Source organism: Phyllostomus hastatus, unplaced genomic scaffold (genome assembly GCF_019186645.2).
Source record: "Phyllostomus hastatus isolate PE091 unplaced genomic scaffold, TTU_PhHast_1.1 phas_contig_98, whole genome shotgun sequence".
NCBI classification, from domain to species: Eukaryota; Metazoa; Chordata; class Mammalia; order Chiroptera; family Phyllostomidae; genus Phyllostomus; species Phyllostomus hastatus.
This window is the reverse complement of record NW_025333999.1, coordinates 9,777,317-9,793,767: the sequence shown is the minus strand read 5'-3', so window position 1 is coordinate 9,793,767 and position 16,451 is coordinate 9,777,317. Positions and strand designations below refer to the sequence as shown.

General features: G+C 56.2%; 1 protein-coding gene across 1 annotated transcript in view; it reads left to right on the top strand.

Annotated features, from left to right (window-relative positions):
• Positions 1-16,451, top strand: part of PEBP4 (phosphatidylethanolamine binding protein 4) — a 210,329-nt gene extending 193,878 nt beyond the window's left edge. Inside the window, exons 6-8 of the mRNA XM_045853634.1 lie at positions 3,389-3,434; positions 5,665-5,778; positions 16,213-16,451. Coding sequence (XP_045709590.1) covers positions 3,389-3,434; positions 5,665-5,778; positions 16,213-16,451 — 399 coding nt within the window. The remainder of the gene's footprint in view (positions 1-3,388; positions 3,435-5,664; positions 5,779-16,212) is intronic.

Genomic DNA, 16,451 nt, shown 5'->3' with positions numbered 1-16,451 from the left:
CACATATATACACACATGTACACACGTGAACTGGAGACCAACTTCTAAGAAAAACAAGAGACTATTCTTATAAATCGTGAGCATTTAAGGGTCTTAGTGAGCAATTTTCCACCTCCCTTCCCCTCCCCTCCCCTCCCCTTGCTAGTAGAGTGAGGAGTATCAGGCTCCTGTTTCCAGAAGATGCTGATAAGCAAAAGAGCTGCCTTCTCGAGGCCGTCCAGTCCCTGGCACTTAGGAGGCCCCAGGACAACTCCCAGGCCCAAACCCCTGGAGTGCACCTGTCCCAAAGCCTGCAAAACCGTCCCGGGCTCCTCAGTGGTCCGGAGGGTCAGAAAGCTCTTTCTACACAGTTTGTACTTTCTGTAATTATTTCCTTGTTGTTGGGTTTTTTTTACCTTAGCATTTAGACGAGTTCATTCGGAAAATGTCAACCTGTTTTGGCTGCAGCAAGGGAAAGGAGGATTTGTCTGTGCCCCAGCCTCTTCTTAAAGAGGAGCAGCACACCTGGGGGCCGGGGTGGGGGCCAGGGGTAACAGCAAGGTGCCAGGAAGCTCTCAGCAGCCCCTCCCCTCCTGCAGGCCCTCCTCCTGAAGCTCCTCTCTGCTCAGACTTAACAGGTTTGGGGTCTGTCCCTCAAATACAGGACTCATCTCCTACCCTCTGGGCACCTACCTCACCCACTCCAGTCTGCCTGGGAAGTGCTCAGGACAGATTTCTCCCTCTCCCCTCTGGAAACATCCCTGAGTTCATCCACCCCCAGAGACGTCCAGCTTTCTAAGGTGATTGCAGGCTAAGTGTGATCCCGCAATCCACGAGGATGCTTTAGAAGAGCTCGTGTGTGGGGGTGGGGTGGCAACCATTTCCATTGTAGCCCCAGCCCTCCTGGTAACATCTAGGTATTTTAATACTCATGGTTTTTAAATGCCTCCTAGCAAAACAATGGGATTGTCACAATGTCACAGAATAAGCACAAAAAAAGATGCAAACTGAAAAAACACACAACAAAAATGCAGCACTAGACAGGACCTCAGGTCAAAAGGCACGAGACCCTGAGCTAGCAGGTCTCAAAGGTCAAAGGGTCAAAAGGTCAAAGGGTCCTTCCTCCTTAGAACATTCTGGGATTCTCCCACTTGCTCCTGTGGCTCTGGATGAGCAGTTTGACTTCTTTGGGGGCTCAACTTTTTCACCCTTTGAATTTGGTTTCCTAAGCCTCCTCCCAGGCATTGATTCTATGGCAGAAATTTTAGCTCCCCACCCAACCCCCAGGACAGACCAGCAAGGGAAGGGAACTTAGCTGATGCTCACCCCAACGAAAGTCAACAGCAGCCACACTGACCACACACGCCGCCCTTCCTCAGAGCCTTCCTTCCCTACTCTCCCTCCCAGCAAGGACTAGCGCCTGCCCATATGGCAAGCTCCAGAGAGACCCAAAAGCTTCTGAAGGCCACTGAAGCTCTCTGCTCAGGGGCCCCAGCAGCTGCCCCGGCTGAGCCCAAGGCAGCGGGCCCAGGGACGGCAGCAGGAAGGGCCGCGAGCTTTCTGTAGTGAGTCCCTGAATTGCACCCATCTTTACCAAGCTGGCCCCAGCTGGTGAGAAAAGACTCCCCAGTGGGAAAGGGTGGGGAGGAGAGCCTTCCCACCCAGATCAAGGCTGAAAATCAGACTTTCCACAGCACTCTGCACACAATAACTCCCTGACCTTACAGGCCCAGCCCCCACCCCCACCCCTCCCACACCACACAGAGGAGAGAGGCCTGTTTATCACTCTGGGTGGGACCCAAGCCTGTGGGGAATTGCAAAGAAACAGCCAGCTTAGGTTGCTATTGTTGTGTTTAAACAAACCGTTGGCTGGACTGACTTGGAAAGGAATGAGGGCGAAGCAGGGAACTCAGAGCCTGGCTGGGCCCGGCTTTCCTGGGCTCAGTCGCCTTCTCTCCATCTTGCTAGGGTGGCCAGAGAGCTATTTTGGGAAACTGGCTTCTAGGCCTCAGGCCCTTAGCTCCTCTCCCAGGAGAGATGAGTCTCGAGGAGCCTCTGTTCCCCAGCCCTTTCCCCGACCTTGGCACCCACAGCATCTCAGCCCCCTGCTACCCCGGGCTTCAAGCCAGTCCTGCGTAAGGCAAGGCCCAACACTGGGGGACCTGGGGGATTGAGCTGAGAAAGGGCCAGGGCGAGGCCAGAATGTGTTCTGCTGTGTCTGAGGGCCTGAACTGGAAGGCTGCCTGGACACTCCCGAGCAGACAGGGCAAGGGTGAGGGAGGTGGAAGGGTGTCCAAAGAGAGAGACCTCACCTGCCTGGGGTGAAGAAAGCACAGTGGGAAGGGCAGAGGCAGACGGTCCGTTCAGACCAGAGGAGGCCTACAGGGAGAACAGTCGGCAGGCAGCTGCCACCTAAAGGGGGACGATGGGAGCTTCTAGAACAGGGCAGTAGGGCTTTAGTTTTCTGAAAAGTAAACTGGTCTAGGGGTTGGGTCACCAGGCTGACCCTGGTATGTTCCACAGAGAACTGAGGGATATCTCACCCTTCCAGGGCCACCCTGAGCACCCCACCCCCACCCCGAGAACCTCTGTGTGGGGGAGGAGCAGGGGCCTGGTGGAAAGGTGTCCAGAGCACAGTTAGGTGTTGGCAGAATCAATGAGGAACGGCACTAATCACCATCATTAAGACTATAAAACCCCACACCTAGGGGCCGTAGGGCGCCCTAGCATGGCCTGGGGCCCCGAGCTGTGGCACAGACCCAGGGGCCCGGCTCCAGTTCCTTTCATCTGAGCATCTCCCAGTCGTGCACAAACATTAATTAGCACCCGCCCCCAGAATCGCCTCATTATCCCACAGACATTGAGTGGAGGGGTGGAGAGAGGGAAAGGGAAAGAAGGAGGGAAACTGAGGCTGTCCCAGCAGCCACAGAATCTTCCTGGAGAGTAAGGGCTGAGTCCTGTGGAAGCCGAGGAAGAAGCTGTCTCAGAATTTGGCCTTCTCCTCCCGTCCCGGCCCTTTTGGTTGTTCAAGCCACCAGTGGCCTCCTGTTTTGAAGGCCTGAAGTATGGTCTCAGTTAGCAAGCCTGAGGACTGCCCGCCCTGCTTCAGATCTGACCAGACCCCACAGGCTGAGAGTGTGTCCTGTGTCCAGTCTCGGGGCACAAATGGCAAGAATGGGGCAGCCAGCCCATCGGGAAGTGTCCTCTCAGGCCCCTCTGGAGGTCAGGGGTCCAGCCCTCACTGTCCAGCCATTCTCGGTCACGTCTGTCTTTTTCCTCTCTCCCTGGATCCCCTGAGGCACCACTCTGAACCCCGCAGTCCATCCCCACAACGTCTCCCTGAAGCAGCCGTGCGTCTTCTGCCCCCTCCGTCCAGGATTCTCAATCCTACTCCCATCTCTTGTTTCAGGGCACTAACATGAAGACAGGGAGGATCCAGGGCCAGGAGTTATCACGTGAGTAGGACTCTGCAAGGCTCCTTCCCCCGGCCAGGGCGAAGACAGTGCTCGCCAGGTAGCAATGTCACTTCATGCTGAGACTTCACAGTGCACAACACACTGATGCACGAGTTTACATGTACACTCTGATTTCATCTTCACTGTTTCCTTCTAAAGTCGCTGTCATCAACATCTCCATCTTACAGAGAATGAAAGTGAGGCGCAGACCCACCAGCCCTGTGTCACACAGTTGGTGTGATGGCGCCAGCATTAGCACAGGGCCCTCCTGGGGTGATGGACAGGGTCACTCCTCCTGCTGTCAGCCTCTCTGGTTTCCTGCCCTGAGTCCCACAGAGTGGCTGCATAGACCTCCCTCTTCTCTGATGCCTCCCCTCCTCACCCCATCCTCACCACCGGCTCCCCCTCCCCTCAGATCCCCACTGCAGGAGCAGGCCCTCCACCAACCCACAGGGAGTACTCAGGGGCCAGGCTGGCCTCCAGCTAAAGGCTGAGCAAAACGACCCACACAGCTTCATGGTTCCGTAAATCAACATGGCTCAGGCACCAGCAGAGCCTAGATTCAAACCGCAGCTCCACCACTTAGTCGGCCTGACTCACCTTCCCAGAGCCTGAGTCTCCTCACCGAGAAAATGGCAACGCCTACCCTAGCCTACCAAGCTGTGGGGAAGGTTAAAGAGATGTCAGGACGGAAGCACTGGGCCAGGGCCTGGCCCCGAGAACTGGCCCTACCTGTGCGTCCCCTCTCTTCCTCCTCATGCCTCTCCTCTCACTTCCAGAGAGGGATTCTTCTGGGAAGCTTCCTAGTGAAAGGGATTCAGTCTGCATCTCCCTGAGGACAATTCCCAGCTGCATAAAACCAGTGGGTTACAACTCTAGCCTTATCTCATGAATCACTGTCCCCAGTCTCTGGCAGCTGGGATACAGCCACCCTCACGTGCACTTGGCCACCCACACACCCTCTTGCCTTGCCCAAAGCTGGCCCAGCCACACACCGTGGATACAGAGACACCCACCTATGTGCAGACATCTCTCTCGGTGTTGGCCATGTTTCTGAGAAAACACTGACTTACCCACACTGACAGCCCCCTGAAACAGCCTCAGCACACATGCACCTGCCCCAATGTAGACCCCAACTCACACAAACCCACATGGCTCCTGGAACGCCCTGTGCCATTCTCACTCTGAACACACACACACACACACACAGGCACGCACACACACACATCTGATGCAATCCAAAAATTCAGGGAGAGATGAATAGTCAGGAAATCCCCTGGCTGAGGCCAGGCGGGAGGCCGCGGGGCCGGAAGGGCACCATGAGGAACACTCCACCAGCTTCAGGCAGCAAGTGGCTCTTGTCTAATGGTCGGGGGAGGGAAGTGGCCATAAAGTACCAATACTCCCTCCCACCAGCCTCCTCACTACAAACACTCCATCCCCACCCACCCCCAGGAAGATTCTTGGCTCCTTGGAGAGGGAGATGAAGAGAGCCAGGGGAGGAGAAAGAGGCACAGCACTCTTGGAAGTAGGCCTGGCTGAAGCAGCCTGGTCTGACCTGCGGAGACCCAGAGCCTTGCAGAGTCTTGGGGGAAGGACTGAGATGTCCCTCCTCCATTTTCCCCCCAGAAAAGCTCTGCCTCCTCTGCAGAGAGTGAAAGGGAGAGAGATGGCCTTCTCTGGAAGAGGCTGAGCTGGTTCCCATTGCCCCAAGCACCTAGTTCTTACAGCTTCCATGATCAAACCTTTGAACCGAGTCCTACCCACCCCCATAACCACTTCCAGATCCTCTGGATCCAGCCAAGAAATTGGCTTCTTTGGGGATTGAGTTCATAAGGAAATGATGAAAAAATAAATAAAAATCTACTGCCAAATGTACTCAGAGGAAGATGGGTTTTTCTCAAGGCAGGAAACCCATCAGGATAGACTAAAGCAGGATAATACCCACTGGCCCAGAAAGGCCCAGGTGCCCACCAGCACCTGAGACCTTCAAAGAGATCATAGCTCCTCCTCCCTCACCACTTTAAAAAATGTGCTTCTTAAAGGAGATGCTGCCAAAGACAAACCCTAATGCTTTGCAATGGGTAAGCCCCAATCTGGGGTGCCAGAGGGTCAGCTGGGACAGTGGACAGCACAAATGACTCTCTTTCCCTCCTCCCTAGAGCAGCCAAGAGCTCCTGGGGTCCTGTGGCATGTGTAGCCCACCCTCTCTCCCTTTTTCTGCCTATAGCCTACCAGCCTCCCACCCCACCACCACGAACTGGCTTCCATCGCTACCAGTTCTTAGTCTATCGTCTGAGTACACAGAACATCTCTCTCCTTCCAGAAGAAACCGGAAGTCCAGGTAAGATCTTCCCGTCCTTCAAAGCCAGGGTAATTTCTGGGATGGTTTGGATACTCTATGCATTAATAAGGGACATCGGGACCTTGATCTCTATTCATGAGCCTTGAAGGCTAAGGTCAAAAGGTGGTATTTCTTGGGGGAAAACTAGAAGGCGTGTCCTAAAGGAAAGGCTGACATCAGATATGGTCTCTGGACAGAAGTAAGGCCTATAGACCAAGGTGGCGGCTTTGTCTGGGTGGAGGGGTCTGTAAGGGCGGGTCCCCAAGGGAGAAACTGAGCCAGGGAGAGAAGCTTCTCTCCCGCAGCCCCAAATGGCATGTGCAGACAGCTACCCCACAACACTTCTGCAAGTAATTGTACCCTATAATTGAGTCCAACCTGGGCAGGAGGGCCCTGGAATGCCACCCTGCCAGTCTGTCTTCATTGGTCATTAATTGCTCTGCCTGTCTGGTGCCACCTCAGTGGTGGGGCAGAGACTTGCCCAGCCATGGCCCCCGAGCTTTCTGAGCCACCCTCTGGGCACTCTGGAGGGGACCCCCTCCCTCCTCAGCTTCCTAATGGCTCACCCAGCCTGCTTGGCCCCACTCCTCCTCCAGGGCAGGGGGGCAGCAAGAGCCACAGATGCCCGGCCACTGGAATGCCGCAGGTGACTCGCCTCGCCCTGTGTGAACCACAGCCCCTCTCTGGGCCTCAGTTTCCTCTTCAGGAGAATGGGAAATAAGACAATTCATGCACATTCTACCACCACCATCCCACTTGAGGGAAGGGGAGACGACGGGGAACACACAAATGCCAACTTGGGAGCACAAAATGCACATCTCCCAGGCTGGCAGGAGGGCTAGTGGGTAGGCGGGTGTCGTCAGCCACTTCCTCTCACCCAGTGACCCAGACCAACATCTCCTCACTGGGAAGCCGCAAAGGCATTGTTACCAGGCTGCCTGTCGCCTGAGGCCCCAGAGGAGAGGAGTGCGGGGCCCAGAAAGGCCCTGGTTGAGCTGCAGGGCCCTTGGGTGTGCTGGGTGGAGGCCACCAATCACAAAAGGCTCCAGCTGCCCTGGAAGCAGACCCAGGGCAACCTTTCCCCCGGTGAACCTTCCCCAGCACCCTCAGCACCTTTCCAGTCTGAGAATCTGCTTCAGGAGCTTTGCCAAAGACGCTTTGAAGTTTGGATACAAAGAAAGAAGGGGAAGAAACGAATCTCACCCAGGCCAAAATCAATTTCTCCATGTGTCTGAATCCCCATCTCACTTAAGATGTCCTGAAGCCCCTTCCACCTGGATTCTGTGACTGGGAATTAGCACCTGAGCCCACTCCACCCCCCACACGTGGGAGTCTCACAAAGTAAAGCATTACCTCTGAGTCCCACGTTAGACCTCAGGGTCCCAGTGTTGTGCCCTGGACAGGACATGGCTCAGACAGTCCCCTAAAGCAGCCCCTCACTGATCAAGTGCTTTCTGAGGGCAGGATGGAGGGGAAGGGGAGCGCATCTGGCAATGCCGGGGGAGCAGTAAAGAGGGCAAAGGAGGAAGGGTGTGTGCCAAAGCCATGGCCAACCCTGCCGTGCTGGGCCAAGGTCTGCTCGCAGCCCACCCCCAGAAAGCACCGCCACCTGCGTGCCCATCCTGTGAAAAGAAGCAGGCGTGGATGCTGGAGACCTCTCGGGCCTGCAACCTATCATTAGCCCTTTTGGATCTTTGCCAAGACCGGGGTTTCTTGTGCATCCCACTGCCACCCACCTTTCATGAACACTCAGGAACTGGACTTGGATCTGGGCAGAGTCCCTTTGGCTTCTGTACCATTTTGTTTGCCACCAGAAATGGAGGTGGGAAAACTAACCTTCCAAATAAAGCTGCGACCAGGGCACAGGTCCCATTGTGTGATGCCTTCCACAGGCGCCGTACTGTGCTGGAGGCTGTGGATAGGCCAGGGTGCTGCTTGGGAGTGTTCCCTGCCCTCCGGGGGCTTACAATCAACTTCGGAAACACTAAAGTAACAATGCAGAGCAGCTATCTAATAATTAAGCACTTAATTGTGTGTTTCTGGTGGCTAGGACAACTGGAGAATGTGTAGACTTAGGGATAGTCTTTTCCCTTCCAAGGATCCCCTTCCCTCCAAGACACCTGCCCTCGTCAGCCTGAAAAGATGCAAAGGTATCTTACCGTAGGGTGAGGAAATCTGGATTCCAGTCTCTAGCTAGTGATTTGGCTTTGGAGCAAACCACCTAGCCTCTCTGAGCCTCAGTTTCCTCATCTAGAAAATGAGGGGTGGATCTAGAAGAGCTGCAAGTCTATGTGGCCCCGCAGCTCTAAGGAGCAGGTAAGGCCTGAGCGGGGCCCTGGTAAAGGAGGGGATTTGAATCCCTCAGTAAAGGAGAGAGGGGAGGGAGCCCTGGGCTGGGAAAGCTGCAGGTGCAAAGATGTACAAAGGAAAAAAGAAGTGAGAAGGGGCACGGCTTGTGAGGAGGCAGGCATGGCGCGACGAAGGGAGAAATCAGAGCAAAGCTGTGGAGGCTCTGGCAGAGGTACGACTGCGGTGGGCACTGTGGACAGCCACCAGATAGTGCCCACAGGAGAAGAAACACACCGACCTCTCCTCAGAGCTGCCTGACCTGGGGTGGTGGGCAGAACTGACCAGAGAAGGGAGCAGCAGGCACCAGAAGGCGTGGGGGTGTCTGGCACAGATACGCGCAGGGCTGATTGCAAGAGCACAAGTGGCCCTTGCACAACTAGGATCTCCAAAAGGCCTGGCGCTCTCTAAAGCACCTGCACGGAGCTTAGGGGACTCACAGGGCCCCCGGGCTGGACCAGCTCTTGGGAGGCCAGGACGTGAAGCCCTGCCAAAGGGCACAGGCCCGGGGGGTTGGCTCGGTCTAGTTTTCTTTCCTTGGGAAGGCATCTGTGGAAGGAGCGGTGTGTCCTGGGGTATGAGTGGCGCAACCAGCCACTGTGTCACTGGATGAGCGGGCAGGAACAGCTTCCAGAGACCGGAGGGGAAAGGCCAGTGTGCAGGAGCTGGTGGAGGGGATCCACGGAAGATAGTTAACTGGCCCCAGTCCTGTGGGGTTGCTTCCCCACCCTGGGGCTTAGGTATAATAACAGGTTGAGGATGAGAAGAGAGTGTGAGATGATTTTAGTTGAACTCACTGGGGGCAGGGCAGGGGGCATATTGCTCAGATACAGGGGCTGAAACCCTCTCCAGGGTTCCTCTTTGTTCTGTGACTCCAGGCTGACATACAAGGGGTCAGCAAATGGGAGGTGTTGGCACCCACACTCCCATGTGACCTGAGACAAGCCACCTCATATCCTAGGGCCTCGATTTCTACATCATCAAGATAAGGGGTTGGACTAGTTGGTCTGCCACAGAGTGACCCTGAGCAGATTTGCTCCCAGTTCACAGAGCTCTCCCCAGGTCCAAGTCTGGCCAGACAGATGGAAGGAGCAGGCGAGCAGGCTCCACTTGCCTGCCATCCCTACCCGCTTCTTGGTGGAGGCCTCCAACCTGGTACTGGGATGCTGGGACCACCGCAAGGGTCCTGGAAGGGGTCCCCTAACTCTATTGCTTATGGTTTATGACGTCCTAGCTTCCCACCCCCTCCTGCTGCCTATACACCACTCCCTCCTGTCCACACTGTTTTCCCACCACGCTTGGCTTGCTTCACAAATGCCCTCCACGTTCATCCAGACAATGCCTGGAGCCATGAGCATGAGGCGCCGCTGCAGGAGCTGCGGGAGCTGTGGTCACAGAAGTGAACTTTGTGGACCAAGTCCCTGCCCCCTGGCTGTGTCACCCAGGGAGGCTCCCAGGGAAAGAGCAGGGGGATATTCACACAGCTCAAGCACGACCTCATTCCAAAGAGAGGGGTGCGCTGGAGCATGAAGAACCTGTATGGCGCTTGCTGAGGAGCGCTGGCCTGGGTTCACTAACACGTGCCCCAGAGGCCGAGGCTCACCTTCCCAGATCTGGAGCCGTCATTGTCTCAGGCTGTCTCCTCAGCCGACCCCACCTGCCCTCTCCCTCTCCTTTGAGGCACCCAGGTAACATTGTGTTGGCCTTCCTTAGTCACCTGCTTTTGTCTCTTGTGTCACTCAGTCATTTTTCACTTGTATGGGCCCCATTTCCACCACGAGACTATAAATTCCTTGAGGGAAGAGCTCACCTCGTCTCATGTTTCCTTTCTACCACCTGTCTCGGTGCTCAGCCCACAGTGGACTTTCAATCAGTGAGTGTGTTTGTGAATGGGCTGCACCCACGCATGCACATTCACAAGCCTCGAGCACACAGATCTGCCCATTCTCACACCCCCACGTTCACAAACACACCTCGCTGTCAACTTCCTTTAACACCCGAAAAGACAGCCACCTCTGTGAGTGCCATGCCCTCAAAGAGCGATTTTGGTATCCACACCCTCCCTGTCCCCACGCCGGATGGGCAGGGCCACTTACATGCCCAGCCTCTCCACCAGCCTCCCCTGCACCTTCCCGGCCTTCCCTCACCCTACCTCCTGGCAGTGTGGGGTGTGTAGGACAGCGGCTGTCATCCCCCTGGGTGAGTGAGGATGAGAAGCCCAGAACAGTGAGTGGCTTGGTTGAGCAAGGGTCTCAGTTAATAGTAAATTAGTTTTCTTCTGCCTTTTGGAGCAAAGTTCTTTGTACCTGTCACCAGCCCACCCACATGCCCTCTCCTCCCACCCAGACCACCAGACTTCTGGGCCCTGGGGTGGGGGCAGAGAGGGAGCAAGTCCATCCTGCTGCCCTCGGCATCCTTGGCCAGCAGCAACGGCCACCCACGGCAGTGCACCCACTTGCCCCTTTCCCATGGCTGAGCGCTGTAGGGAACTGTGTTCTGCCCCGTGCCATGCCTCTGCCACCTTGCCCAGAGGTGTCACGAGCTGGCCTCACACTCCTCTGGCAGGGAAATCCCCTCTCTGTCCCGCAAGATGACGTGCCACCACTTGCTCCAGAAGTCTCTGCGAGGCCACGAGCCCGGGGCGGTGCAGCAGCACCAGGGGAACGAATGGGCCATACCGGACTCCAGTCACTGCTTCACAGGGCAGCCTCGGGGGCCTACAGAGAGACTGCTCCTGGAAAAGCGGGATGCAAGTGGCAGAGGGGGATCTGTCTGGGGTTCTGGATGAGGCAGCCATAACCTTCTCTCCAGCACCTCAGTGAACTGAATTGAACAGCTCTCAGGGAGCCACCCACCCACAGGGGTCAGAGAGAAGGGGCAGGCAGATGCTTGCCGTCCAGTGGGGTTTGTCTGGCTTGTGGCACTGAAGGGCGGTGGGGCACTGCGGGTGATTCAGACAAGGGATGCTGTGTGGAAACATCTGAAAGCACAGGTCAATGGCATGAAGACAGCAGAGCTCTGAGTGGAGTCAGCAGGCAGAGGCCTTGGTGTGGAGGACGGATGGAGGGAGGAGATGCACCAGGCCCCGTGGCAGCGAGGGGCAAGCAGATGGTGTAGGCAAAAATGGAAGGAAGGGAGCCCTGTCTGGAGAGCAACCCCCCCCCCCTCTCTCTCTCTCTCACACACACACACACACACACACACACACACATGCGCAAACATACAGATGCAAACACATGCAGCCCACTGCAAAACAGCCCCTACTCCCTGCCATGACCTCCCACGGCGGTTCACCTGGCCAGGCCCCAGAACCCCCCAGGGCCCAGCCCCTGAGTCACTGTGTGGGTTGTGTCAGGCAGCCTTCTCCTGCCTCCCAAGGGACCCACCCACCTGGCAGAGCTGGTAGGACTGGGGACCTGGCAGCAACTCAGATGGGGCCATCCCGGGCAACTCTCAGGGAGGCTCCCTGGCCAGAAACCGCCTGCTCCCTCACAGGCCCCGGGCAGCCCTCTTCAAGCAGCAGGCCCTCGTTAAGCCCAGTGCCAATCTCCAGAGCAACACTGAACGCGTCCTCAGGAAACCACATGATCGCCGGCCAGCCAACACCACCACCAAACACTGGAATGATAACCAGGAGTTGAACGGACAGCGTCATGTCTCCACTCCTCTCGCCCCTTCCCCACACCCACCCCAGCCACAGGACGAGAGAGGGGTGATCCACTGCCTGGGCCACTAAGAGTGCTTGCACTCTCCAGATCTCCTGGGTCCTCTTCTCCAGAGGAGCCGGTTCACCCTCCCCACCTTGCAGGCTCTCCCGGCATCCCCAACCTCTCACTCCCTCCGAAGTCAGAGTGGTCCCCTCTGCCCCAGCCTCTCAAGCTGACAGGATCAGCCACTCAGCAAATATGCTCCAGGAGTAATTGGATGCAGTGGAACATGGGCTTTTCAGCTTCTGCGTGGAAGTCTCTGGATGTCATTTAACGGCACGAAAAAAATAAGACTTGGGCTTCCCACCCACCACCGCCAGGACATCATTAATCTCAGAAGAAAGGCATCAGCGCTTCTATCACTGCGCCAGCCCCGCGAAGAGCCTGACAAATTACCGTCCAGGCCTGGCACTCAGAGGGGCGGCTTTCAAGCTAGCGTTCCATTCTTGTTCTGTCTTCGGGGCCACTGTCCCCTGACAAGAAGCAACGGAACCTCTGCCTAGGGAGAGAAAGGGGCAGGCCAGGGAAGAGGGTGGCCACCTTGGTTAGACACAGCTCACCTGCCTGGGGTGACAGGGCAGCCAGGCACCCCAGGTCCCGGCAGAGGACATGGTGGCTCGGAGGAGGAGGCCCCAAGGCTCAGTACCCCAGCCCACGTTCTAGAGCCCACCTGGATGAGGGCCTGCCTCTCAGTGAGGGCTTCCCGACCCCCACTGCTCAGGCTGAGAGGGAGATACTTTGGGGCCTATTAAAGACCAATGACAGGTCAGAAGGGGCATGTCCCTTGACTAGAGTAAGTAAGGACACACAGGAAATACTTTTCGTATACTGTAGGAAGTCTTAAGGTGGGCCTGCTGGAGAGACTCTGGGGGTGCGGCTGGGGGTGGGACCTCATCTATGGGAGGTGAGGGACATGTTGTGCTGCTGGCCAAGGCCACCCTTCGAAGGTCTAACTTATTAGTCCAGTGTTAATTGTCTTATGAACTAATTGAGGGCCAGGGTGGGGCCTGGATGAGTCAGCTCTGCATGGTCCCCCCACCACATGCTTAGCAGAACCCAGGACAGGGCTATCAGTGCTGGGGGCCTGGACCCCAGGGTCTGAGATTCTCTTCAGCTTCGAATTTCCACATTCGAGTGGAGGAGTCATCTACCCCATTCTCCCAAGTCCTACAAGGGAGGGGCTGCCTGATGAGGTGTAGCATCACTTTCTCTGTCTTGTGGGTGCCTGCTTGACCCTAATGGGCTCAGTGGGGCTGTCCACCTGGGGTGAACCACTCCCAAACAGTGGTGAGCCCAGCAGGTCTGGGTTGCTGGGGGTGGAGACGGTGACTGTCCAGACCTGCCTTGGGGCTATTCACAAACACCCCAGCCTTTGTAGTCCCCAGAACTCCAACTCAGATGAGCTTCCAAAAGCTTGGGGCTGCTCTCCTGGTTGTTGAAGACAAAGACCATTCACCCACTCCACCCCACACCCTCCCCCCCACCCCCCCCCGTGTCTGGTAGAAACCAGGTACACAGTGGTGGCTCAGGAACCCCTGGTGGCTTTAGATAAGTTTCCCTATGTCTCCCCTTGGCCCACTCCTGTAACATCTCTAACATCTAACCTCTGATGGCTAACACCTTCCCTATCAGCACCAGCCAGTAGGTGAGAGGATGCCCAAGTCTGATATGGCAGGATGGGAAGGGTACTCCCTAGGTTTGTGTAGGGACCCACCTGTTCATCACATGTGGCAGCCCTGCCCTAAGAAGACCAGACTTCTATATCCAGTCACTGGGTGGCTCAGGAGACAGACATCAAACAGCCCACTTCTTTCTCCCTCCAGCCGAAGGCCTTTGAAGCTCAGGCACCGCCCTGCCCTGTCCCAGGAAGAATCCATCCTGGGTGGGCCCAGGGGCAAGGGGGAGGGGCCAGAGCTCAGACAGCAGACCGGTGCTCTTCAGGGGACCTGCAGTGCGGTACAGCATGGGGCTTTCCTCCACATGGTGACCACGGAAGCCACAGCCTCCAAGCCTCCAAGCTCCCCGTATCTCCTCACACTCCCCTGAGGGTCTGACTCACCCTCATTCCCTCTAGAACTCACAGGGTCAGTTCCTCTTGTGGCAGGAAACGGGGGTGTAAGGAGTCACAGCCAAGGCAAGGGAGGAGGCAGCAGGAGGCTAGCAACCAGGGGACACTGTCCCTGCTCTCCTGAGAGACAGAAGGGCTGCTCTGGGGAACTTCCCAAGGAGCCCAAGAATGACAGGCCTGACAGAAATGGGACAGTGAAGGAGCTGTGAGGCTTCCAAGGCCCTCTAGGCCCCATCAGAGAAGTCATCTGAGCTGAGGGAGGGCGCACCACTGCAGAGGGAGCAAGGTCTCCCTCAGGGTACAGGGGATTTCTTTCCGCCACTTGCCCTGATCTCGTGATAAGTTTCAATTCCCTCCTTGCCACCCAGGTTCCTTCCTGCCCTACTCAGTGGGGAAGGCCCCCTTGTCCCCATGCCCTCCACACACCAGTTCACCCAGAGCCCCTCCCCTGGCGTGCAAATGCACTCACACACAAGCATGCATGCAAACGAGCATCCACACATACACACACATGTGCTCGCACATGCACACACTCTCCCAGGGCCATGAAAACACAGTATTTTCCCAGCCAACCAGGCTCCCTGAGTGTTACGGTCACGACCAGGCCTCCTGGTGGAAGCCCCCACAGTGCCAGTGCCACACCTCTCAGCCCAGCAGCCCATGTCCAGGGCCTGGCCACTGTGGCCCCAAGAGGACTCCTGAAACTGCTGCTTTCCAGCCCAATCTGAGAGTGCGGTCACTGAGCCTGATAGGAAATGAAGGACCCTGAAGTGGCCCTTTCCCCATTGCCACTAAGAACCAACCTCACCAGAACTCCAGCTGTGCACTGGGGATAAAAATCAATTCTCCTTGTGAGGATGAGCTGGATAAATTCTCGTGAAGTACCCAGAACCGTGCCTGGCACACAGAAAGCACTACATCCATGTTTTACAGCTATTACTATTTTTTGCATTATTATTGTTATTATTTTGTTTCTTTGGATTAAAAATTGTCCTTCCCTGGAGAATATCTTTGAAATGCAGACAGCCCCTGCGAAGAGGGGTGGTAAGTGGAGTGCAGGACCCTAAGGGGTTGTGAGTGCAGAGAGAACTGTAGGAGGGGCAGCGGGTGGCTGTGGGAGGGCCTCGAGGGTGCCAGGCGCTTGCCCTGTTCTCTCTGTGCGTCTCTGTCCTCTGCTGGTCCAGGCCAGACTGGCCACTGCCTAGCTCTGCTCTGGACAAAGTCTTCCCTAAGCAGCTCCTTCATCCAGGAAAAGTGACTAGATTTTTTTTTAAAAAAGAGGAAAGAAAATATAGGATACCCAGTTCAATTGGAATTTCCAATAAACAAGAAGGAATTCTTTGCTGTAAGTATGATCCATGTAATACGTGAAACATGCACTAACAAATTATTTGTTGTTGATCTGGAATTCTGATTGAACTGGGTGTCCTCTGTTTTCTCTGGCAACCATATGCCAAGGGTGCCTGAAGCCCCAAGGTTTGGGAAACAAGAGCGTGGGAATATGCCTCTGACCACTTCCCTCGGCCCCTCCCCAGGGCCCTGGGCTGTGCCCTCCCTGCTCTGCTAGGAGGCCAGTTCATACTTGCCCTAGAGGATGGCCCTCCCCCAATGCCCCTGTGTTTACTCCCCTCGAGGAGGGCCCTCTGACTTGGGCACTGACTGGGCTTCTCCAGGCCCCAGCCTGGAGACATCTTGCCCACACTCAGCTCCGCTCCAGGATCCAGGTGCCCAGGAGCAGGGAGAAGGGGCCCTGGCCGTACCCCTTCTCATTGACTGCTATCACAGCCAAGGCTCCTTTCCCAGCCCCGAGGCAGTGGTTGGGGTTCTGGAGAGGAGTCAGGTGAATAGCCCAGACACACCTGCCATCTCATCCCCAGTGGCTGGGGTGACCAGGTGTGAAGAGCAGAAGCATGAAAGCCTCAGTCATGGGGTCAAGAGAGCCTGCAGGAAAAGAGGGGTGGGTGGAGGAAATGTGCAGACCACCTGACCAAGCATTTCCTTTCTGCGTGTGCGTGAAGAGGCAGAACTATGCTAAATCAAGGGCACTGGGGATGGAGACCAAAGGCTGCTCTTGACTCAATCCAGACTCCTAGTCCCTGTTGTCTTCTGGGGAACAGCCCCTTCACAGACTCTCTGCTAACACCCAGAGGAATCCCTGCAGCTAGGAGCCAGAGGCACCCCCTGGTACTCAGCCCAATGGCCAAGGTCACCTGCTGTCTCCACTCCCCCAGAGCTGGCTTCCCTCTCACCCTGCCCATTCTGCAGTCTGTGGTTCTCTCTCACAGCCTCCCTGTGGTTTGTTTGTCCTTCTAGGTGCTTGGCAACTGGACCAATTTCAGGTACGATTCAACCTGGGCATATCTGAAGCAGCCACCCAGTTCATGACCCAAAATCACATGGACTCACCACCTGTCCGGGCTCCTGGAGGAGGAGGCAGTGTCCAGGCTCCCCCCACAGGAGGGAGCAGTGAGCCCAAATACAAACCCAAACAGGCCTCAGGCCTCGCCTTGCCAGCATGCATCCACATTGCCTACCACCTATGGTCTGGGTGA